The sequence below is a fragment of the Rhincodon typus genome, chromosome 40, assembly GCF_021869965.1.
Source record: "Rhincodon typus isolate 14 chromosome 40, sRhiTyp1.1, whole genome shotgun sequence".
NCBI lineage: Eukaryota > Metazoa > Chordata > Chondrichthyes > Orectolobiformes > Rhincodontidae > Rhincodon > Rhincodon typus.
The window spans coordinates 2,913,123-2,939,332 of NC_063371.1; the positions used below are offsets into that span (position 1 = coordinate 2,913,123).

Sequence of the window (26,210 nt, forward strand, 5' to 3'; positions counted from 1 at the left end):
TTGGTTTGAGATGCACTATGATCCCAAACAAACTGCAGCCTTTAAGACACTGCTGCTGCTAACTTCCTGAAAGTGTTTATAAGCCGACACTCAAGTCAGTAGTCAACTATGACAGTGATCTTGATTCCTACCATCAGCCTCTTGAAATCAAAAAATAAAAGCATGCGAAAAAAATAAAACCAGAAGTAGGCACCAAACCGAAAAAAACAACAGGTTGCCTTGTGGAAACAGTGGAGGTTGTGTATTTCGTAATTATCTTTTCATGCAAATTCTGGCAAAACGAGAAATGCTGCCTTAAATCCGAGTCCTTCAAGATCTTCCTTGCCCACCCTCTCCTTTGTTGCCAGTTTTATTTTGACAGTAGCCATACTGGTGTCTTACATTATTAAATAATGATTGTGTGTATTAATTTTAAAATGGAAACCCAAATTCAGATTCTGGTAGTAAGCAAGCAGCCTAAACTTGTTAGGAATGCTTCACCTACAGATCTGGAAATTTCAATTTTAGCCAGTTCCTGAGAATGCCCTAGCATTCTGCAATGTCAAAGAGAACTCCACTCGGATTTGCACTGCTCAGACCAGGGAATCTTCAGAGAAACACTGGTAAAGCAGCCAGAATCCAAGTCAACACTCAGAAGTGCTTTCTCTACAACATCACTAAGTTTTTGACTTGTTTCCTTTAATGAAGTGATTAAAATACTACTTCAAAGTAACAAAAAAAAACACAGAAATAAACATTTTACGATAGTATTTCATTGCCTTAAACTATGCTGTGTACATGCCGAGAGCTCCAGGGACTCCACACTTGTTTTTCCATGTTCCGAAGGGATTTTCGTTTTGCACAACCTCCTACATTTACAAAGTATGGCCTTGTACAACAGAAATGTGGAAAACATAGGATTATTAAATTTTACACTTTGAAATCAAATCTGTGGAATGCAAAACTAAACTGCCCAGCATCTGTAATAGAAACATGTGACTAATATTGTGCAATTCGCCTGCCTCATTTTATAAAAGTGGCAGCGTTACTTAGAAATCCCTGCTTTTGTTTATTCTCTCCAAGGGCCACAGGAAACGGATTTTAATTTTCGTTTTGAAGAAAACTGGACACAAAAATTGGCAGACATCCAGCATCTTTAGACAGAAGCTTGGATGAGACAAATTTCCATGATTTCTAAAATGAATTGCTCTCCTTTTAAAATAAATACAACGCAGTTGACATGTTTCATTGATCTAGCTTTTGAAAAAAAAATCTTTTAAGTAAACAAAGGCTTGACGTGTCCGCTGTGGCAGGAAACCACTGGCTATAGGTAGGAAGAGAGAGTCCTTTCTGCTCACTGGGTCTGGTAGCCTGCCATGCCAAATCCTGCTTGGTTGGTTATCACACTGGGACTTTGACCTTGTGCAGGCTGGACTCCATAGTTAGCACCCATCCATGCGGCAGTGGACGGTGTCTGACTGCAAGAAGACAGAAAACATTGATGAGAGTAGGCAACACAACATAACTGGGATTACGTAGCAAATAAGAAACAATAGAAACAGAAGGGGCCACAGGCCTTCTCTGTGCTGTGCCCGTAAGACCACTGCTATAATGTAGATGACATGTGTTGAATAATTATGAGCCTAAGAGATGCCAGTTTTCAAATGCTTATATACTGTCACTTCATTGTAAGAGAGGCTGCAGCATTGAACACGCTACTTTTACCTTTGAGTATGTGAAACAGTCATACAGCATGGAAACAGACCCTTCGGTCCAACATGTCCATGCCAACCAAGTTTCACAAACTAAACTAGTCTCATTGTCCCACGTCCCTCTAAACCTTTCCTATTTATGTACCTATCCAAATATGTTTTAAACATTGTAAATGTACCTGCTTCTACCACTTCCTCTGGCAATTCATTCCACACACGAGCCACCCTGTGTCAAAAAGCTGCCCTTCGGCTCTCTTTTAAATCTTTCTCTTCTCACCTTAAAAATATTCCCCCTAGTTCCCATGCCGACCGTAATCCCAAAGTAAAGTAGTCCCACCTGCCTGCTCCTGGCCCATTGGCCTCCAAACCCTTCCTATTCTTGTACTCGTCCAAATGTCTTTTAAGTGTTGTAACTGTGCCCGCATCCACCACTTCCTCAGGAAGTTAATTCCACACATGAACCACTGTAAAAAAATTTGCCCCTCGTGTCTTTTTTAAAATCTCTCTCCTCTCACCTTAAAAATATACACCCTAGTCTTGTAATCCCCCACACCCCAGGGAAAAGACACCTATCATTAACCCTATCTATACTCCTTATGGTTTTACAAGCCTCTATCTTCAGAACGATTGCAGTAGAATGCTATTTATATAAAAGTGTCTTTTTTTTGCAGGCACTGTCAATTACACAAAGTTTAGATGTGCATTTGGGTGACAGAAGCACAGAAAAGTTACAGCATAAAGAGGCCATTCAGCCCATGTCTCTGCTGGTCAGAAATAAAAATTAGCCACTCATTCTAATCCAGCTCCAGCACCTGGTTCATAGCCTTGCAGGTTCTAGCGCTTCAGATACAGATCCAGGACTGTTTAACAAGATTTGGGGGCTTCTCCTTCCACCACCAAACCGGACGGTGAATTCAAAACACAAACCATCAGGGGATATGGCTCTCCTCATTTCCTATCTAACTGTTCTGCCTATGACCTTCAATCCGTACCCCTGGTAAGTGCTCTCTCTCCTCGCAATAACAGGTCTCCCTTACCACTCTATCCAAGCGGCTTATTATTTTGGACACCTCATAAGTCATCCCTCAGCCTCCTCTGTTCAAAGAATAATGACCCTGGCCTTTCCAGCCCTGGCAACATTCTTACAAATCTCCTCTGCACACTCTCCATCAGAATAATGCATAACACCACCACTCTGGTCAACAGTTCAAAGCAAATCAAGGCTCCGATTAGATTTTATTCTTTGGACAGTCTTCAGGACACATACAGTAACTCAGATGCCTGTGCATGAGAAGCTATCACTGTAGGCATCAGGGCAATCACACTGAAACCAGGAAGTCTTGCGCATAGCCAATTCTTTCTCAAACCAAAGAAGAACACATCTCCTGAAAACTACTCCCTTGCAATCCTGTTAACAGATGGGTTGATAAATACCCAAGAATCTACATTAATAGACAGAACAAGAATGAAAAAAAATTGCCATACTCCACTCTGAATCCTTGCTGGTTCCAGGCTTGTCCATAAACTCCATATGGTGGCATCTGCCAGCCATTGGGCATATATTGGCCGAACTGTTGAGTATTTCCATACCACTGGCCAAACTGGCTCCATGGCTGGGCGTAACCCATCTGATTTTGCTGAAAGACAAAACAAAGGAAGAGGGGTTGTCAGGGGTTGGGAGAGAAGTATGATGGCTATATTTTGTGAAAGTTGCCCATAGTTATACACTCGACTCCCAGCTGCCTATAAAACAGCCGAACTGCTAAGTCAGATGGATGCAGTGGTTCAAGAAGGATACCTTTCCAAGGCCCAGCAACAAATGCCTGCCCACATCACATAAAAGAGATTTTAAAGACTTCTTGCAGCAATGATGCTGCTTGAATTCCTGTGGTGCACAACTGAAACAAACCAAGCAATGCCTCATTGACCTTTCCCCATTTTCAATCTACTTCCACCATGACATCATTCAGACTTGTTTGGCTCCTGATCAGTTGAACATCAGTTCCAATGTAAGATTTCCAGCCCTCAACCTCGAGGCATGGATCATTAACTTGAAAGTGTGGCTGTAGGAACCAGTTCAACAGGTCGATGAACAAGGCCTGCTTGACGAGATAACTCGTGTGTGGCCCAAACAAGTGGTGCCGCCCAAAACAAGTTTACCATCGGTCGAAAACGTTACATTTCAAAAATGCAGAGTACTTAAATCGCATGATTATTGTCTCTCAAGTTCTCCAAAATACACCCAAAAAAGAAAATAGTGGAAATGGCTATCCCTTTTTTGTCACATCAAGCATTCATCAGACAAAATTTGGGGGTGGGTGGTGGACAAAATCTGATTCCTGTCGAAATTTACCTGCTGAAATTGGCCCATTCCATCAGGTGTTTCTTTGCCCCAGTAGCACTTGACGATATGTCCTTCTATGGTGGTTCCATTGACTGAGACGATAGCATGTGCAGCACTTTCATGCGATGAGAAGCTAAGAAAGCACACAGCAAAAATGATTACAGGGCAAGAATTACTTCCAGGCTACAATTACTGCAGATTGAGTTTTACTCTCAGGACACAGGGAGCCATAATAAGCACGATACCGGCACAAAGCATCCACTAGGAAAATAGACACGTCAAATTTCAACAATAGGCTGAGAAATGGACTTTGAGTTTGTTTGGCAATTAACAGCCTGATTCTGGACATCTGACCAGCTTTTATGATATTTCCTTTGAGCTTTCCTTCCTACGTTATGACAAATCACTGCTTCTCTCCTTAGCATGAGGAAAATTATTCCTCTCTCATTCACTACCCCCTTAATTGGAATTTCACAGGAGCCAGATTTAAGGCATCCTGAAAATTATCAGATGTTGAGGCTCCTTACATCTTGGTAAAAGCTGGTCAGGGTTCCAGTGTTAGGCAACATACACCAAAACAAATAAACTTCAGTTCATCAGTAACAGCTCCTCCCTAAATTATGGCCTTCTCTCCTGACATTAACTTCCTCCACAAATTAATTCCTAAAAAAGGGAAACTGTCTTTTACTTTCCAACTAGCAAACACGAGAGCCCAGCGTTTCAAACTGCATAATTTGCCTTTAAATCACTGCATTTTGGTTTTAAAGTGGAGCCAACAGCGGTTTGCCAAGATCACGATATGGTCCGAGAAGACAAATATCTGAATCTGTCAATCTCCATGCTTTAGAAATTAGTTGTGCCTACTTGCAGAATGCTCTTCTAAAAATGCTTAAACCAATACATTAACCAATGACACGAATGCAGTGCAGCATTCGTACCTGGTACAGAAATGTTCCTGTATCTTACATCACTAATCTGTTCAAGTAGCAGATCTGGTTGGCAAAAAAAAAAATTCACTGCTAAAAATTCTTCCAACATATGGCATAAGCAAAACATTGTCTGGATTCAGTGATGTACAGGCAACACTCATTCAAAGCTACCAATTCTTTTTGCTATACCTATAATTAATTTACATGTGATTTGAAATCAGTTAACAACACATCAAAGACATCAGAAGGCTCAAAGTGAAGTCTTCAAAACAGATGAAATCCATTCTTTCCATTCAGGTTGTCCACCACAGAATTTCTTGGATATAAGCAGTGAATAAATATATGCAGAAAGTATTTTCCAGGAAATCACAAGGAAGCTTTGCAGCCAATGCAACCAGCTGTCATTTATAAAATTCAGCAACTAAAAACAGACAACTTGTAGAAGCTGAATAGGTCTGAGATTTAAAAAGTTTGTGCCAAGGAACCAGCAAGATGATGAGTCACCACTGGAATAGTGATTACACTGCTAAACTAAACCAAATGCTCACAGTATAAACGTAACATAATATGCAGGGTAACAATTGTGTAGTGGTCTCCGTACCTTTTCTAATGACCTACTTGGACTGTTACAGGCAACTGCATTTTATTTCATTAGGAGCCCGCCTGATGAGTTAAGTGCAGCGCAAGCCCTATAGTGAAGTAAACAAGCCAAGTACAGATCGACAGGGCCATCAAAGTCCCCATTCAATGCTGCTTGAAGGGCACTCGTAAATGGTCTCAAAGTCCTGTGTCCCATCCATTATAGGAGTTATGAGAGTTAATATACTCACACAGACCTAAGAAGTGCCTTTAATTTGATGAAACATCGCAAAGCACTTCACAGCACCATTATCAAGATATGGTGTTTAGCCCCACAAGTAAACACTAAGGCAGATGTTCACAATCTTGACTAGAGGTCAGTTTTAATGAGTGCCTCAAAGGTGGTAAGAGACAGAAAGGCGAAGTCGTTTAGAGAGGGAATTCAAGACCTCTGGACTTTAATAGCTGTGTCATTGGCGGAGTAATTTAAATTAGCAGTGAGTAGAATTCCAGAATTGGATGTGTGTAGCTGCATTGGAAGACTGCAGATTACAGAGCTGGGAAATGAGAGAACAAGAAGGGATCTGAAAAGGAGGATGAGAATTTGGAAGCACAGGCTTGCTTAACCAGAAATCAGTATGTGTCAAAAGGCACAATAAGGGTGACAGGAGCAGATGTGGAGTCAGCTGATGTAATATAAGTGCAAAGAGGCATCCAGGGAGACTGTACAAACATGGTCATAAGCTATTCATGGGGCAGTTTCAGGGGGACATCAAGACAGACACTGACTTTGTAAACAGTCTAGTTTAATCCCAGTTAGTCACTCAGGAGAGGGCAGATTTGGTTGCTTCCAGAACAGGACGTGTGGAGGGAACGGCAAACAAAGGCCTCAATATTTAGTAGGGAGGAAATTTATGCTTGTTCATTACATCAGACAAGCCTTACAATTTAGTGATGACACTGCAGCGGTGATGGAAACTCAACTGAAAGCTTTCATATGTAGAGTCACGACAATGTGGGCATGGATCTGGCAGCTGACAGTGCATTCAAGATCTGAAGAGAGGACAACAAAGATCCCATGGAACCACTAAGACGCAGGATCCCTGTATCCTGTCCAACACTCCTCCCTCTAACATTAAAGCGAAGTGAATTGATCTCACTCAAAATTAAATCGCACCACTGTTTGTCTTGGCTTTCTGTCCTCAAACCAAATGATGTGGTGGCACAGTCATGTCACTTTAAAGCAATTCACATCACATGACACATTTTGGGAGATCTCAACGTACAACACAAACCCAAATGTGTTTGCTCCCCTTAATCAGCTACAGGTTCTCCGTTCATTCTCGAAGATTGAAAATCAATTCAAAGTACAAACTGTTCAAAGACTGAAACATACCGTACAAATGAATACCCTTTCTCAGGAAACACTCTGATCTCCATGATCTGTCCAAAGGGTGAAAATGTCTGGCGCATAAGTTGCTCTAAAAGAAGACAGATATTAATTTTAAGTGTAATTCTTGACCATCAACTTTTAAAATTTTCATTCACAGGATGTGAGCATCACCAGTTGGATGAGCAATAGTGCCAGTCCCTAGTTGCCCCTTGAAAAGGTGGTAGTTAGCTGCCTTCGTGAACCTCGGCAATCCATTAGGGAGGGAGTTCCAGGATCTGCTGCCCTTACGCTTCTCAATGGCAGTGGTCATGGGTTTGGAAGGAGCTATCGAAAGAACCTTGGTGAACTGCTGCAGTGCATTCTGTCATGGTACAGACTGCTGCTACTGCTGAGCTGGTAGTGGTGGGATTCAATGCTTGTGGATGTGGTCCCAATTTAGCAGGTTGCTTGGTTCTGGGTAGTTTCAATCTAATTGTATGTTGCTGGAGCTGCATTCATCAAAACAAGTGGGGAGTATTCCATCATACTCCTGACTTGCACCAATGCTAAGTTACTGGCTGCAGGATTCCGAGTCTCTGACCTGCTCTTGAAGCAACAGTATTGATATGGCTGGTCCAATCAGCTTCCAGCCAACAGTAACTCCCAGGATGTTGACAATGGGGAGCTCAGAATATGTACTGTAATTTAATGCTGTGGGGCAATGGTTAGACTCTCTCTTGTTGGATATGGTCATTATCGGGTACTTATCAGCCCAGACCTGGATATTGTCCAGGTTTTGATGCATTTAGATATGGACTATTTTAGTATGAGAGATATCACAAATGGTGTTGAACATTATGGAATCATCACACATCTGATTTTATGATGGAGGAAGGATCATTGATGAAGGATCTGAAGATGGCTGGGGATACCACCCTGAGAAATTCCCTACAGGGATGTCCTGTAGCTGAGATGACTGATCTCTAACAACCACAGCCATCTTCCCCTGTGCCAGGTATGACGCCAACCAGTGGAGAATTCTCCCGATATCCATTTTCCCTAAATAAAAACTGAAAGAACTGCGGATGCTGTAAATCAGGAACAAAAACAAACTTGCTGGAAAAGCTCAGCAGGTCTGGCAGCATCTGTCAAAGAAAAAACAGTGTTAACATTTCAGGTCCGGTGACTCCGAGGAAGGGTCACCGGACCCGAAACGTTAACTGTTTCCTTCACAGATGCTGCCAGACTTGAACTTTTCCAGCAGCTTTGTTTTTGTTCCGTTTTCCCTATTTTTGCTGGACTTCTTGATGCCAAAGACAGTCCCCTCTCACACTTCCTACTTGCTTCCACAGTAGGTTAAGATCTTGAGATTAATGCGCATTAATAACATATATAAAAGGATACAGGCATCCCTAAAGCATACTGTGTTGATAACTAGTCCAATACATACATGCTTTATTACTGTAGGTACATAACAGTTAAAGGATTTTGTGTAAAAACAAAACATTCGCACAAGATAATTTGGAGCTTGCTTCTAAACATGAAATCTTGCAATATTTATCAGCATGGATTTGAGATTTACTGCTTTAGGGAACAATAGCGACAATTTATGATTTCACAGGATCATAGAATCCCTACAGTGTGGAACCAGGCCATTCAGCCCATCAAGCTAATCATTATGTTGCTGTTCTGAATAATTATTTCAATGATAAATGCTTGTTTGCGTGGCATAGCTACACAACCATCGATTTTGCCTTTGTTCCAAAGAATGGATTTTGTGGCTGCTGTTGTCCGAGTAAGTATGGTGGACTGTAACTTTCAGAGTCCAATCGCGTGACATAATGTGAACGCCGGCCATTTTGGACACCAAACAGCTCTCTCTGTCCTTGCTACCCCTAGAGTGAACACCTCCACAATAAAGCTGTCTAAGGTTTTGGCCTACCCAACACAAGGAGCCACTAATGTATCTAATACAGCTAAGATATCAAATTCTTCTGAATGTGCCCCTGGAAGTTAAATTCCTATCTCGAAAATCAATAGCTGCAAAAAAATGGTCTTAATTCTATGCATTTAAGTTAAAATTGAAAAACATTGCCCAAAGACATGAGGGGCAAACTTTTTACAGTTCGCATGTGGAATGAGCTTCCGGAGGAAGTGGTGGATGTGGGTACAATTACAACGTTTAAAAGACATTTGGATAAGTACATGAATAGGAAAGGTTTGGAGGGATATGGGCCAGCAGCAGGCAGGTGGGACGAGTCTAGTTTGGGATTATGGTCGGCACAGATTGGTTAGACCAAAGGGTCTGTTTCCGTGCTGTGTGACTCTATGATTCTATGACTCTAAGTCTGCAGCGACCCTCCAAAAAGGATCCCACCTAAATCCACCCCCTATTCTATCCCTGTAACCCTACATTTCCCTTGGCTAATCTACCCAACCCGTACATCCCTAGACAATATGGCAATTTACCATGGTCAATCCGCCTAGCCTGCACATCTTTGGACTGTGAGAGGAAACCCATGCAGATACAGGGGAGAAAGTGCAAACTCCACACAGGGTGGCATCGAACTGGAGTCCCTGGCGCAGTGAAGCAGCAGTGTTAACCACTGAGCCACCCCACCCTGTTTCAAGCTAATGATCATTTCCATCAGTCCAAAGGATTCAAATGAAAGTCTAAGGGTGGAAAACTTCAAGAGGTCAGTTAGACAGTATGCTGGATACTAGCCATTTCCTCCAGGGACTCGAGTTTGAGTCACCAGCTCAAAGTTACTTGATGCAAGCTTTCCATGTTTCATTTCCTCAAGGGTTATCGCTTACAGTATTTGAACCAGCCCCAAATGGCACAGGCAGTTTGGGAATCTGGGAAAGACCGTTTATCAGCCTCAAAATGCTTGATGGGGTTGAGAGTACTAGAGAATTTCAGAAGGAGGTAGCAGCAGGTTTATCCTGTGTCACACTAAAGATCAGAGAGAGGTTAACTTGATAACCCATTCCTGATTTGGGGTTGACATTTGAAGTTTCATAGGGGCACCAGTACCTCTCAGCCTTATTAGCTAACAAAATAAAACTGGGAAGCAACAAATGAGTCATCTAGACATAAAATGATTTAGCACCAACTGTCAGAAGGTACAAGTCACTGAAAAGTTTTAAAGAAGTGGCTGCTGACAGTGGTTCAGGAAATATAATAAAATGTGTTGTTAGTGCTAGATGAAAACCTTAATGATGATTAAAAGCATTTCAAAAGGAACTGCACTGATTAAGTGAGTAGATGAGGAAATGACAGACATTTTTAACACTGATAAAAGCAAAGAAATGCACACAGACCAGAAGTTTGCCAATGCACAAACCGACAGGCGCAAATGTACAGAAATGGAAATTGCTCCATTACTTCAGGAGTAAAACTGGATCTTTTTTGCTTTTCAAATACAGCACCCTGTTGCTCATTTAGCATTTCCTAGCCTGCGTGGACACAGATGGGTGAAATGCACATCATTTGCAAGAATAAAAGACCTCATCAAGCAGCAGGTGATCTTACCATCGCTGCAATTTCTCCCCACTATAGCCACAGCATTAAAACATAGATTTCAGATACTGAGTATTTACCTGTAAGTCCAACTGCTATGCCACCACAATAGACGGTACAATTGCTGGGACTGGACTGATTTACAACTTCCTCATAGGAGAGCTGTTTGGTATTTGCTGCAAAAGGGCAAAGAGAGTGCACAGGTCAAGCAAATTTGTAAAAAAAAAGCTGCAGTTTCAAAGAGCTGAAGATTTTGAATATAGTATCTTTGCTTCTGAAAAATCTCATTCACCAAATCAGCCTGCAAAGGAGGAAACATTGGAATTTCACATGTTTGTTATCACCATTTCATCCATGAAATGACCAACTCCATAATTTCCCCCAAATGGCAAGCATTAAACAGAATTCACATCTATGCCCTTATGGTTAGGAACTTAGCAACTGAGTAAGCTACATTATCAGGGCAGGTCAGACATTCGCTTTCCTCACATTCTAGACTGGAAAACTCTTATTTTCTAACCTTACACAAAACCTGCGAGTTGCTGGATCTCCAACATGTTGCTTACTGAACTTACGCTCTGATGTACTCTTTGGGGCAGGGGGCTTGCGGGTTGCCCAGTTTGTTCGGATCTGTCTTCCTCCAAGCCACTGCCCTCCCATCTGTTGAATGGCATTTTCAGCATCCTGCAATTAAACGCAATGAGAGAGAAACAAAGCTTCAGTAACTGGACAAAACAACCAAAATTTTCACCACAAAAGACTTTTAGCAATACACATTAGTAGGTGCTCTACTCATCACCATTGTTCTAATTCCCTTTGCAATGGGCTAAGCCCAACCAAAAGCCTCACATTTTCACCCATCATAAGCCTCCTGCAATGCACCATATTTGCCCAAATCTGACACGCCGCCACTGCTCTGCATCTCCAAAAATAGGGGTCTTTTTAACATCTAAACTGCAATTAAAAAAAAATCTGAAAGTGCTTCACAGAGCTGAGAAAGTGCATAATCAGAAAGCAACCTTTGGCAAGAGGGATGCTGAGAACAAGTTCAAAATGTTAGGCTTTCATTAGTCTTTGAAAGGGATGGGACGATCGACCCAAACATCTGCCAAATAGCCAGTTTAAAAAAAATTGCTGGATGCTCTGTTGCTGAAAATGAAGTCAGAGGGAATGGAGGGTCAAAGGTGAAATGTTGGAAGGAAGTTTGGGTGGATAAGGAGGAAGTGAGGGCTTCTTTAAGGTGTCATTGTTGAAGGCAAGAACCACTTGACATTCAGTGTAGTTTGTATGTATTTCTTTGTTTAGCTCACAAACAGGGTTGCTGTTGTCTCCTTCGACAAATTATACATTCAGGATTTATCGAAGTGCTCATTTGCTGCTAAAGTGACTGCTCTCATTTCTGTCCAGTAATTGATCCAGTATGGGCATTGACCGACTTACCCACTTATTGTAGAAGGACACAAAGCCATACCCTTTGGATTTTCCAGTTGCCAAGTCTTTGACCACTCTAGCATCGCTGGAAACACAAATAAATAAAATATAATAAATAAACACGCTTCTTGTCAGAATAAGGCGACTGTAAAGAATAAAAAGACAAGAACCACACACACGCGCACACACACACTGCTTATTGTCAACTCATCACGTCTCACCTTTGATATAGGGACCATTTTATTGCAAGAGTGCCATATTCTACAAAGCACCTTTCTCCTTCGCCACTATACAATGTACTATGTCTTCACTTGCTAGATCACTACATCTTGATTTGCTCATTCATTTAAAACAGCATTGTTAACTTTAATGTGGTAAACATGCAAACTGTAGCTGAGCTGGCTAATGTTCTTACAGAATTTTTTTTAAAAAGCTACTCAAATAATTTGTAAGTTCATTCATTTAAAAAAAATGTAAACCATCTGCTAGGCATGGTCAAAGCAGCTATTCCTAGTTATGAGTCACCAGGCCAAATCAAAAAGGAAAAAAAATACATTGTAGAATGTAAGATTAATTGAATGGCTTTCCTTAACCATGCACATTATTTAGTACTTGTTGCCAACAAGTTTTCTACCTATTCTTAAAAATACAGTTATATGAAATAGAAAAAAAACTAGAAAAATAAAAAATAGGAATTAAAAGGCATACATCGCCTGTTAACAATTCTTTTAGTTTCTCGGTAGGGTGAATTCGTTACCCCCTGTTTGGACTGTGGGCAGCTGTAAATTTTGAGAAATTGAGATTTTCAGAAACGGTTGCAATATTCAGAGAAAGTGAAAACACTAATAAGACACTGTACTTCCAAAGTGTTAACAAGAACTACGCAGACTAGCATCAATATCATGAAAAGTGCATCATATATAGACAGGATCAGATCACTAAAGAACTGATTGAGAACTATTTTACGCACAATAGAGAAAAAAAAACAAAGTCAATTATATCTGTATACAAAGACAAAAGGAAATAAGACATCTACAACTGAGTGAACGATTATCCACTGTGACAGTCCCTTGCAGTTAGCCATGGAATTCCTGTCCATTCTTCAGAGACATTCTGTAAAATAACCAGAGCCCTATTATTTGAAATTGATTTTTAACCCAACTATGGTGTATCTTCCTTTTCCCAATTAAGTGGATTGTTCGCATAAAATGTTTCTTAGGCAATTTATTAACTCAAGAATAAATTTAAGCACACTTAAAAAGAAAGCTACCGCTAGGATGAATAAAGTGCGGTTTTTACCTTCAGGTGTGAACGTTTTGGTAACATCTTTGACATGCTTCAGTATAAAAATGGTTTGGACTCCACGTTTAATGCGTGATTACCAAACAATTACATGCGAAAGACCAACACTGGGTGGATCAAGAGTAGAGGACACAAACTGTAACACAAATCTAGTGTAACCTTGTACTGTGCCTTCAATGCTCCAATCACTTTAAACTCACTGTTCCAAAGTTGCACCATAAACAGCTGACACCTGGCTTATTTTTGGTGGCCCTCATAGATCGGATTTTATCCATGGTCTGCAAAAGAAACCTCCAAAGTACCATCAAGTACGCATACCTTTTAAGGAAGCTGTGAAGCAGCAAACAAGTTACAACTTGTGCAATTTCTTTACGTTTTAATCACAGAATGCCTCAATTTGAGAAAACTCTTGTATGCAAGGTCTGTTTCTCTTCAATTCTCCAGTTTTGATTTACAATGCCACACAGCTCCTAACCCAAGAGTTGGGTGCCTGGTCCATATCACCACACCAAACAATCCTGGCAATTCCCAGGGAAATTTCCAATCCGATCCAATCACAGAATTCACTTCCATTTAACAATACCCAATAAGCCCGACAAGAATAGAGAAAGACCCCGCTACTGTGTCTGACGTGGTGGCACAAAGGCCCGCTGTTCAATCCAGTGCTACCATCATGCTTTGAAAGACTAACTGAAGAGGCCTGCTGAAGATCTACATTAGCAGTCATAAAGCATCACGATTCAAATACCCTTAGTGCACCTTGTGCTGTTCAGTTTTTTGGTTCTATTGCAACAATGCACAATAATGACAGAAACTTAACATTTGACAAAAAATTGTACAAAACACAAGATGGCATACTAACCAGGTGCCCCGCATGAAAGGTTTAATCCATGAGTACCCAATGTCATTGTTAGAAATGCAGGTCACTTCAAGGTCAACCCGAAGAAAACAGCTGATGCTCATTGCCCCTCTTTCCCATTTGGGGTTTCTGGCTTCTGGACAGGTAAACAGTCCAGAAGGTAAAGGTCGAAAGTGTTGTTTGTGTTAAACTACAGATTTACTATAAAACACCTTACATCCAAAAATTCTTTTTCTGTCTTGATTCAAAGCACTTGTGTGTGTGTGCGTGTGTGTGTGTCGGGGGCGGGGTGGGTGGGTGGTGGTGGTGGTGGTGGTGCGGCTTAAACCTAACCAGCAGCAGCTTGGTTGCTGAAGGAATAATACTTGCTTCTGAACTACATCAACAAATCAAACAAAAATTCATATCACCTCAAACTAAAATGGATGAAGTTCTGAAGTCATGGAGCCTAAACTACGATGCTGCTCTAGAATCGAAGATCATATTTACAAATGATCAATGATTTGTAACTTCTATGTGGAACAGAAACAACATTCTGCAAACACAAAGTAGTGCAAGACAACAAGAGAAATGCATCAAGATTCCTCAAGCCCTTTGGATACTGGAAGCCAAGTTCAACCATCACAAACACACCCTTTGCAAGAACATCTTCAAACATTCAACAATGATTAAATTCCAATTTTCTTGTCTGTGTAAGACAGAAGCAGTTTTTTTTGATAGTTCAAGTTAAGGTAGGCCTTGTGAGGAAGTTAGAAAATCCCTACCATACCAAACAGATCTGTAAATTCCAAATACCTGAACAAGTTGTAAGTGGTCTCTCTTCCTCACCGAGATGTTTTAAGATGTTTTGTTACAGTGAACATGAGAGATTGTAGATTCAATCTTGCACACCATTCAGAAGGAGACAGACCACCATGGAGATTTCAGCAGAAAGCAGTGGGTGAACTGAAAAGTTTTCAAACAAGCCAGCCACAACTGTGATGCAGTAACACTATCTATTACACCATTTCAACACTATCATTTGTGGTCAATGAACTTAAGCAGATGTGCATTATTAACAAGGATATCATGGTTTAAAGTTCTGAACCATTCAACAAACTTTTCTCTACAAATAAAATCAATGCTATGGGATTTTCTTGTTAAACTCAAGTTCTGTAGAGAAGATCCCTGCCAAACCATGACAAAAAAAAGTATCAAAAGCAATTTCTTGTTGATTACACACAGCCTTTAAGAACTTACGCAGTATTTCTATGGCACATTTATCATAAACATTCTAAAGGCATATTACAGGGGAACTATAAATCAAAACACAACATTGAAACACGAGAAGGTATTAGATAGCTCAAACCTTGATCAAAGTCGTAGGTTGTAAGAAGTGTCTTAAAGGAGGAAGCGATGCAGAGAGTTGGAGAAGTGTAGGGAGGGTCAGGCCACCTGAAGGCATACCCCATCAAATGATGTAAACTTGGCATGTTGTGGAAGAGTTACAGGGATGCAGACATCTCAGAAGGGGTTTGGTGCTGGGGAGATTACAGATAGTAGGGGACAAGGACTTAGAGTGTTTTGAAAACAAGGCTGAAATTTTTAAAATCAAGGCATTGCCCAATCTGGAGCCAGTCAAGGTCAGTGAGCACAGAGATGAGAGGTGAACATGACTCGGTGTGACTAAGGGCTTTGGGCTACCCAGTTTACACAGGGTCGAATGTGCATGACCAGCCACAAGTGGAGTGAAATAGTCAAGTCCAGAGGTACTTATGAATGACTGGTTATTGATTAACCTAGAGAAAGCAGTCTGCACCCTAAACATCTAGTTTAAAATACCAACAATTGTGCAGATGGTTCTGCAAAACAGTCCCACGCTTTCAAGTAAAGTGTCAGTCATCACACACGTAGAAACCATTGCTGGTGTTTAGCATTAGCACAGGAACAGGCGCAAGTTCTTAACTGTGGGTACACACGCACACGTACACGCACACATACCCTCCAATCATTGACCAGCAAAGTTTCAGCAACTAGCAATGAACTCTCTCTCACAAATTATTCATGGTGGTAGAGATAAATGACTTTTCCATTCCGCACTGGAAAGAAGCCTTAGAAAAACTAGGGATGACTATCAACATGCACTTTCCACAATATTTCACCTCACAAAAGTAAACTAATCCAAACGATATCGCTCTTCTACTCTCAGGCAGCCCACTGTATTTGTTTTGCTGCCAAAGTTGAGGTATCTTTCTTCAGCCAGAATACCAGCTGAATCTCATCTGCAAGTTCTGTTATTTACATGTTCTCTACCACATTAAGGCAACACGATGCATATTCACCTAGTTAACAAGGAATAAAACAGTTTCTGCCTGGAAAAGGAGACAACAGCTGTATGACTTATAAAATTTCACCCTCAAACCTGTTCTGACCTTAAAGATGAAACCATTCCTCCAAAATCAACTTGTATCAAATCCAGAGGTGAAGTGCCAGTTCCGAAAAGGAAAGCTCAAAAGCATGGATATAAACCCGACTAAAAAAGTTGATGTTATCAAAGAACTAGCAGCAATCAGTATTAGATTCTAAGACAAGAGACTAACTACAACTCCCATACTTAGCAAACTGCCACACTACACCCTCTGCAGGCTGCACAGAGGCCTGCTTCTTTTCTTTAATAATGGATTCCATTATGCTCCCAATGATAAAAATAAAGCTTATAGTTCGACATAGCTTAAGCTTCTCGATTCCTGTTTTGAACAGGGGCATTACAACTTCCCTTAGCAATTTCTGCTGTGATATCCTGCGACTCCAACCAAAACTGAATTTCCTTTACGCTAGTGTGGCTCAAATGAATTAAAAGTTTATCTGATCTCCATTGAGTTCAACTTTGTGAGAGCTCCTTGACGCCCCATTCAATGAAACTTGGCCTCGAATGTCAAGGGCAGTCACTCCATCTCACCTCTGAATTGAGCTCTTTTGGCCATGTCTGAAAGAAGGCAGTAATGACGCCGAATGAGACTGGTGGAACACAAACTGAGCATCAGTTTATTTACTAAATGCTGCTGATAGCCCTGTTAACAGCACCTCTCACCTCTTTGCTGAGTGCAAACTGCTGGGATGATAATTGGCTGAATTATGGTTGTCCTGCTTTGAGTGAAGTAAACATGCACAGGCCATTTCCTAATTGTCAGTATATTGAAACGGTTTGGCTCCAGGCACGGCTAATGCTGGAGCACAAGTCATCCGCTCTTGAGCTGGAACGTTATCAGGGTCTGAAGGCCTTCACTTTATCTGTCATTTTCAGCGTTTTAGGCATTCTAGCCAAATATACTTGAAGCAATGTTAAGTCGATTACCCAAAAACAATTAAAAATTGCCCAAGAAACATAGGAATTATTGAGTCCTGCGACACAGTGTGTAAAATGCTGTTAAAATCTTTCAAATTCACTGAAAGTGAAGTATATTGTACTTACCTGAACACAAGACTTGAAAACAAAAGGTTTAGAATACAGCAAAGTGACAGGTATAGAGTTACATTAAACAAGGAAATGTTTCTTAAAGGGAAACAAACAAATCCAAGCAAAATAATCTGTTGACCCAAATTGATGCTTCTGTTCAAGATGCCACACTTTTTACTCTGTTCGGTGGCATTTCTCTGATGCAGTCCCCAACCATTATGGGACAGAACACATTGAAACTACTGTTCTACATCCAACAAAAAGAAAACAAAGAACTGTGGATGCTGGAAATTGGAAACAAAAAACAGAAAAGCAGGTCTGTCAGCATCTGTTTTAAATGTGGCAGCTTTCTCTCCACAAATGCTGCCAGACCTGAGTTTTTCCAGCAATTTCTGGTTTTGGTTCTACATTGCATATGGACGCAGATGCTTAAAATGAGAGAAAGTAAATTTATACCTTCGGAAATGGACTCTATTCTAATTTCTGAAAAGCAGGCAAGTTGCTACATCTCACACTGTTCAAAACAGCTACCTATGAATTTGCAAAACAACACAAAGAAAATGATCCCAATCAATTTGGTACCTCACTAATTATTATCTAATGATGTGGTCACCTTGACTGGTCAGTGGTGTTCAGCAGGGCTAGCCAGCAGAATACAAAAAATAACACTCAACCAGCACGTTAAAATAAGAATGCTTGTTTCTCAAAGAATGAACATCTTTCACAAGGACATCCCAAAATGTGGGAATCTTTATTTTTAAAATGCAATCACTGTTGCAATCAAGGGAAAGGAAGCAGCCAATTTGTTCAAAGCAGGACCCACACACTGAAATAAATTAGACAACTGACACAATATCACTAGAATAGACAAAGACAAATTTTTATCGAGAACAATGGAAGAGCTCCCTGCTCGCTTACAAAAAATGACACGTCTTGTATGTCTACCTCAGACGGCAGATATCCTAATCTGGAGACAGGTTTAATATTCGGTGAAATCATTCAGAATACAAGTCTATATTTCAAGTGTGATCACCAGTTCTATACTGCAAAATATTCTGATATGCTAGATCAGAAAGCAATTTACACCATAAATCTAGGCTAACTGGGAACTGCACAAAGATATCAATCTACTTCATTTGTATGCTTCACAAATTAACAGGGACTCAACTTCTTTTTATATGCAAAAACATTCTAACACAGTGAAAGAAACATTATTTCACACCTGCAGAATAAACCCACAGGTCAGAAACCCTTGGCATACGCAACTAAGGGCCTAACATAAATCCTTTTCCTAGTCTGCAGTCACAGCATTTGATGCAAACTTCAGTATGTTACATTAATTGCCAGATTCCAAGGTTTTAAAAAGCAGAATGCACCAATCAAAGAATCCGAGTGTGCTAGAATGTTTGATTCCAGTTGCAAAAATATCCAAGGCCAGCCTAAAGCATGACACAGGTCACAGTTTGACTGACAAACAGAAAAATAAATTGCCTCAAATCTATTTGAAGAACCAGCTTTTGCAGTCCTCACACAGTAAACAGGGCTATTAGCCGATAGCTTCCTACTGGTTTCAGCTTCTGCAAATCTATCGCAGGTAAATGGTTATTGTACCATCAGCAACCTGTAACTCCATTAAAAAAAAATATAAAAAACACTGCATGACTTTCTTAAACAAAATTGCAGGGGGCTTCAGAAAATCATGTTTAATTAAGATCTTCAGAAATGAAAGGTACTTTTAGTAGATAACTAACAGTTCCTAAAATCAAAAATCAAGATTTAAGGTTTTTGAACACAAACTGGATTCATATCATAAAAGTGAAAGAATATATCCAAAGGTTTTCAAGTACTCATTTAGGGAAAAAAATGAATTCACGACCAGCTATTAAACTGTCAACGATATTTGGTTGAAGAAACAGTCTCCAATTAGCCAATGCGGCATGGAAGGAGGTGGTTAAGATAGCTGACCCTCAGTTAACCTGGATCATTCACATTTTCACTGCAAATTATTCACAACATCTGGTGCAAGAGAACTGCAGAAACTTGCAAAATATGGTGCAATGGAATTTCACAAATTATTCTGTGCAAATGGAAAATCTAGCAAACAAACTGTTCAGCAGTTAAACTGCAAGTGAACTACAAAGAAACTATTTAAGGATTGGCCGCTTTTTTCTCAAGTGGAAAAGAATGCTACGTCCTTGTTTAAGTCGAGAAAAAAAAATGGATACGCTTAGAAATAGTTCTTTAAGTTGAAAATTCCTTCAAAACAACTACTCAAAATGGTTAGTAGCATTCAAGTTTACAAAAAAAAAAATTATGCTTTTGTTTTCTCATCAGCAACTTGCATGCAAAACAGCATGTAACTAAATTAAAGATAAAACTCTCTCAAGAGTTCAAGTGGCTCCTTCCACTATTTTTCATTCTCATGTATTAGAATAGTAGAATTTAACTTGGCAATTATTGTTCACAACTTTCAAGCAATGGATATTTTTGAAATTTCAGAAATTGTTTCCTATTAAAACGTTTAAAAAGTTTGGTTTTTCAGAGGCAGCATTTCCAGCGACTTTAACTGCAGAGTGGTTTATTACTGAAGACTGCAAGCACAGTTACATTCGAAATATGGGATAAAAATAAGTGCAAACCAGCCTTGAATGCACAAAGTGCTATACAGTACCACTGAGGAATGTGGATTGAGACCATCTGCTTGCTCACATTAATGCAGTGGTTTTCAATTCTCTTACATTTAATAGACAGTTAGAGGTTTCGGATGATGGTGAAGATGTCAACGCATTAAATTCAGATAGAAGACTGAAATTGTCGAGATATAATGCTTAATACTTCAAACATTATTTAACACTTTTACTCTAAACTGCAAAAAATTGCACCAAAATGTACTTACGATATTCTTCCAAATGGAGCAAACGCTGCTTTTATATCTTCTGTGGTGATTTCTGGGCTCAAGTCGCCAACAAATACATGGAAATGATCTGTTGAAAATTGAAAATTATGAACAGTTTGCTCCCAGTTTAACAAAAGTGCTGACAAGGTTCAAATGGCAAAATCATTTTGCAGGATGGTTGCTACACTAACCAAATGAAGTTGAGTTTCAAAAGGAAAATGCCATTAAAGGCAATACTCACTACTTGTGTCTTTCTTCTGGCTACTTGGAGTTGTTGCCCAGTTCACTTTGACTTCCTGAAAATTATTTAACAGAAATTAGAATAAAACAGCCAATTTCATTCAATCAAGCATTATACATTCACTGACGAAATCCTAGTCTGCATTCATACTGCCCTTATCTAATTCAGTTTTCTCTCTCTTCCTTATGTCAGATACATGCAAAATTTAATTGCTGCTCTCTTTCACTGAATCTTGATGCCTTTAACTAGCAGAAATAATATCTGAACAGTAGTTTGGGTGAACATGCAGCAGCAGCTAGTCTGGAAGGCACTGCAAAGCTAACGCTGCTAAGGGATCAATTTAAAAAATAATGAGCAAAATAAACAAATACAAATACAGTGATGACATTTTGTTTTACAAAGCCAGTATCTCATAACTGCCACATTATAATCATCGTCAATATGGGCAAATGGCAGTAATCAAGGTAACTAAATTGACAAAGATTAAAGGATGGCAGCCATTGTGTGACAGGATGGAGATGCATTATCGAAAGTTCTCTTGTACAGAGAACACATGGGCAGCAGCAATTCTACTACCCAGACAGGGTGTGAGGACCACTGGCATATAAAAGTTGTTTTGTACATTGTATTTATCACAATTAGAAAGATTTTTCCTCACTGTTTTGTGGTGTGTAGCTGAATGCATTTGAGAGACAAAGGACATTACAGCTAACTGTGACACTGCAACCTGCAAGACATATAACATCACAGGACACATTAAGGTATTTTCGGATTTTGATTTTATTTACATAGGATGCATGATGACGTGGCTGGTTCGATACCTATTACAATTCAGGCATGCCTAAAATAATTTATCTATTAGCTTTGCTGGTTGCTGCAACTGCCAACAAGCCTTACCTTCCAAATTAAAGGTTCAGCTTGACACAGTAAGTTTACAATGGGCATCAGTTGCATTTTTTCCTAGTGACTGAAACACTAAGCACATTTGTTGCTTCACTGGCAATATGGAGCTCCTTTGATTTCCCCACGCAGAACTCTTTCTAGGTCCTTTTGCAGCGATCCACAAAAGGAGCTCACCATCACCTTCGTCAGGGTAACCGCAGGCAGGAATAAATTCTGGCCTAGCCCACGATGCTCTCAACCCCGTGAAAAAATTTGATCAGTAGTCCATTCACAAGTACTGGAATTATATTACCTCCGCTGATAGACTGGATTTAGCCTACACTGTGGCAAGAGCACACAGAACAGAGTGGCAGCAGAGCAAGGCAACTCTTGAAAGGTTTGTATTTTTGAGCACTCAACTTTGTCCTTCTGATACACTGTGCCACTGGTGCATTTTCACTTTCTCACCCAGATTTTCACAATCACATGCATCTTTTCACCAGCACAAAGCAATGTTTGGCTCAAGCAAGCCTCCCGTGGCACCCTGAGGCTTCACTATTCAGATTGTTAAAGTAAAACATTTACACTTTGGATACTGAACAGGTTGGCATAGTTGACAGCAACAGCAGCACTACATACAGCAAACTAAGCAAGGAGTGGTCTCCCGTGTTAAAGACAGAGAGTGGTTTAGAAATTGTGTTGCACGTACAACTCTATTCACGATGATCAAAATAAGGCCAGGCACATCCAGTCATTTTGTGATGGAAACTGCTCAGAAATTCATTGCTTTGTACGCAAGATAACCCACCATTAACTGAATCATAGAATCCCTAGTGTGGAAACAGGCCCTTTGGCCGAACAAGACTGCACCTACCCTCTGAAAAGCATCCCACCCAGAACCATCTCCATAACCCTGCATTTCCCATGGCTAACACACCTAATCTACATATCCCTGAACACTATGGACAACTCAGCATGGCCAAGCCACCCTAACCCGCACATCTTTGGACTGAGCACCCGGCAGAAACCCACAGGGAGAACGTACAAACTCCACACAGACGGTCGCCTGAGAATGGAACTGAACCTGGGTCCCTGGTGCTGTGAGGTAGCAGCGCTAACTACTGAGCCACCTTGCTGCCCCGATTTAAGTTTAATTTATTTAAGTTTAATTAAGTGGCAGTCCCATTTCTGAAGTAATGACTTCAACTTAAATCTGCACCAACATGGCAAAATCATGACACCTTTCCTTTGAAAAACAACATTCGATTCAATTTTACTCTTCTCTTACTTGAGATTAAAAAGTGTGTCAATTTTAATTATCAGAAAACTTGTGGTTAAAAGTACACATTTGCTTTCCGCATTTTAACACTCAAGACTTGCAATTTTCTTTTTCAATGTACATTCCTAAAAATGTCACAGCTGTTACTACACTTCTCATGCGTAATAATAAAGTTGGCTTGAACGACAAATTTATTGCATTGTTTCAAATCCCAAATGTTGCTTCAATTCTGGTTACAATTATTTTGCATTTTTAGCTTCAATTTTCATCCCTGTGGATACAAAAAGCATGCTCCTTTTTCCTGGAAACTTGCTTGGCCCACACAGGCTATGGAGTAACTTTTCTGGAATAAAAAGGCTTGTTTTACAGACAATAGAGGTGATGTGAGAATTACTGGAGTATGAAAGAAGCAGTGTTATGAGCAGTTTTTTTCCCCTGAAGATAAGCTCTATTATACAGATACATATTTGTTTCAATTACAACTCACCGTTGCACGAGATGATAGCTTACCTTACCCATAATTTTCCGTCCATTCATCGCTGCCAACGCTGCTGCTGCATGTCGGTGCTCATAGAACTCCACAAAGCAATATGGATCATTGCCAGTCTGTTAGGACAGGAAAACAAAACCAGGTTAATTATTTCAAGAGGAATTTTGTAGGGGCCAGGGAGCATGCTAAAGCAAATGAGCAAGAAAAATTCAACACATCTTGAAAGTGCTGCAATTTCAGAACGTATAAGGAAACCAGGGTGACATCAGTTGAACTGAGAAAGTCAGAAACTCCGGCAGGGAATCAAATTACTATTTTCTTATTTCTCTTATGAACATGTTGCTACTTTGCAGGTCACAATTGCAAACACCGGCTTTATTCCTCTGCAAGTCTAGGTAGTAAGGGTTTACATGCAACGTAACCAAACCTGACAACTTCTCACCTGACACACTTCTGCACGACAACTTCCTTCACCCTAACTCCTGGCCGGTTAAGGCAAGCCAAAAGGTTTCCCTGGATAACGCCAGGGGTGACCTCAAAGATTTATAGAAATCATGAGGGGCATGGATAGAGTGAATATTCAAGGTCTTTTTCCCAGGGTACAGGAGTCCAGCAATATAGGTTTAAGCTGGGATGGGGGGGATATATAAAAGGGAGCTGAGGGGTAGCTTTTTCATGCAGAGGGCAGAGCATATATGGAAGGAGCTGCCAGAGCAGTGATGGAGGCTGGTACCATTACAATACTTAAAAGGCATCTGGATGGGTAAATGAATAGGAAGGGTTTAGAGGGATATGGGCCAAATGCTGGCAAATGGGACTAGATTACTTTAGGATATCTTGTCAGCATGGACTAATTGGACCGAAGGGTCTGTTTCCACACTGTACAACTCTGTGGTAAGACCAGCTCTCATCAAATCTCAGATTTCCTTCGTTTCAATGTGCCACAAGCCAGCAACACAAACATACTCAGGACAGGCATGACATTACATATATAGCAGGTCAAACCAAGGAAAGTTGACACAGATGGAAAACATTCATGAGTAATTGCTCTCGATCATCTGACTAGGAAATCAATACATTAGGTTTGTGCATAAAATTCCCCTCGTTCTTAGATACAAATGCTTTGCACAAGTAAGACCAAAGGTTAAAATACAATAATTAGCTCCGATAGTAAAACCTGACTAATTGGCCTGCCTTTAAACCATCAACATTTTTTTAAAAAAATATAACTTCTACAACCGTATTACTTGATAATACAAGTTTCAATTCCATTCTTGGAGAGAATGCAAAGGAGATTTACTAGAATGATGCCAGGAATGAGGGATTTTAGATACAAAGAAGTATTAGAGAAATTGGGCTTAATCTTTTCTGTTCCAGGGAGAATAAGAGGTGACCTTTTTGTAGTGTTCAGAATTACGAACCATTTTGACAGGGTAAAAGAGGGCATTCTGTTTCCACAGGTTGAAATGTCAGTAACTAGGGGTCACAATTTCACGATTGTCAGCTGGAAGTGAGATGAGGAGAAACTTGTTTACTCAGAGTCGTTACGAATTGGAATGTGCTGCCTGGGAAAGTGATGGAGGCAGATTCCATAGGAGGTTTCCAAGGAGAGCTGGATATTTAATTAAAAGGGGTGAATTAGAGGGCTACGGAGATAGAGCTAGATATTGGGACTAGCAGGGTAGCTTTATCAGGAGCCAGAACATACACAATGGGTTGAATGGCTTTCTCCTGCATTGTAAAATTCCATGATTCTTAAGTGGACAGAAGTAGTTCCATTTTGTTTTTGTCATGTTACAAGGGCAAAATGTTACAAACCAAGTTTCTGAATAATATTTAAGTAAAACTGAAAAATAACTGAAAATGATAACTTCCTGTATCTCCTTCCATCACTAATATTGACATTTAATCAAATCATGTAAAGATGCATCCATTCAATTAATAAATGTGACAGTCTTTCTTTCTAAAATAAAATGGCTGTCATACCTCAACAATCATCTTACAGCTTTTGCATGGTCCAATCTGACTGAAAAGTTGAAGAATGAGAGCTTCTGTCACATCTCTGGAGAGATTCCCCACGTAGCTATCAAAACATGAATACAAAGTAAGCAACCACACAAGGTAATAAAATATTTACACATACAGGCACGTTTATTAACTTATCTGGAAAAGCCTTGAAACTTTGCACATCACAAACCTCATCGGCAAATAGTTCCATTACACAGTCTTAACCAGTTTTCTCCAACCAAACACTAAGGAAGGTAAACTCTTCCTCAGGTCAGCATCAGAAGCCACCCACATTTGCCACACCAATGCATTACTAAACAACGGCATCAGTGTTAAGACCAGTTTTTCAAATTTGAAAAAAAACTTTTGACTTTTTCATTTAAAAAAAATTCTCACCTCGAGTCATTGAAAACAAGAAAGCAGATGGGGAAAATGCTCAGTGTTTATGGAGACTTAACTTTGCTTAAATATAATCAGGGAATAATGGCCTACATTGGGAAAGAAAATGAGAATTAAGATTTACCATTACTTCCAACACAAATATTCTTGCACAAGTTTAATCATGCTCGACTTTAACATCACCAGCAACCTCAACATTTTGACGGCCAAATCTAAATAGGTAGGGACATAAAGTCAAGTACGAGGATAATTGCAATGCACTTTAAAATCCAAAGAAGTTGGGGAAAATTTGTTAAACTATAATTTTATAAAAACTGAAAGAATAGCTTTGTTTGCAAGTTTGATTGAATGTTAAAAGTACAAAAATCAACTTAGTAACAAGTAGATTTTAAAATAATTATACATATTAAGAATAAAAGAACATTCAGAATTAAGCCAGTCACCCAACATTTGAATGTCAATACTGACTCTCCATACAAGGAAATAGTTCTAACCACCTATATTTAACCTGATCACCTATCCATTCAACCTCCATTTTACACTGAACTAC

General features: G+C 39.9%; 1 protein-coding gene across 1 annotated transcript in view; it reads right to left on the reverse strand.

Annotated features, from left to right (window-relative positions):
* tia1 (TIA1 cytotoxic granule-associated RNA binding protein) overlaps window positions 1-26,210 on the reverse strand; it is a 39,976-nt gene that overhangs the window by 1,953 nt on the left and 11,813 nt on the right. The window contains exons 2-12 of the mRNA XM_020536454.2: window positions 25,241-25,337; window positions 23,275-23,370; window positions 20,604-20,658; window positions 20,363-20,450; window positions 11,879-11,954; window positions 11,014-11,122; window positions 10,519-10,614; window positions 6,940-7,024; window positions 4,045-4,168; window positions 3,177-3,328; window positions 1-1,457 (exon numbers count right to left, since the gene is read on the reverse strand). The exon at window positions 1-1,457 is cut by the window's left edge and continues 1,953 nt beyond it. Coding sequence (XP_020392043.1) covers window positions 1,334-1,457; window positions 3,177-3,328; window positions 4,045-4,168; window positions 6,940-7,024; window positions 10,519-10,614; window positions 11,014-11,122; window positions 11,879-11,954; window positions 20,363-20,450; window positions 20,604-20,658; window positions 23,275-23,370; window positions 25,241-25,337 — 1,102 coding nt within the window. The 3' untranslated portion in view covers window positions 1-1,333. The remainder of the gene's footprint in view (window positions 1,458-3,176; window positions 3,329-4,044; window positions 4,169-6,939; window positions 7,025-10,518; window positions 10,615-11,013; window positions 11,123-11,878; window positions 11,955-20,362; window positions 20,451-20,603; window positions 20,659-23,274; window positions 23,371-25,240; window positions 25,338-26,210) is intronic.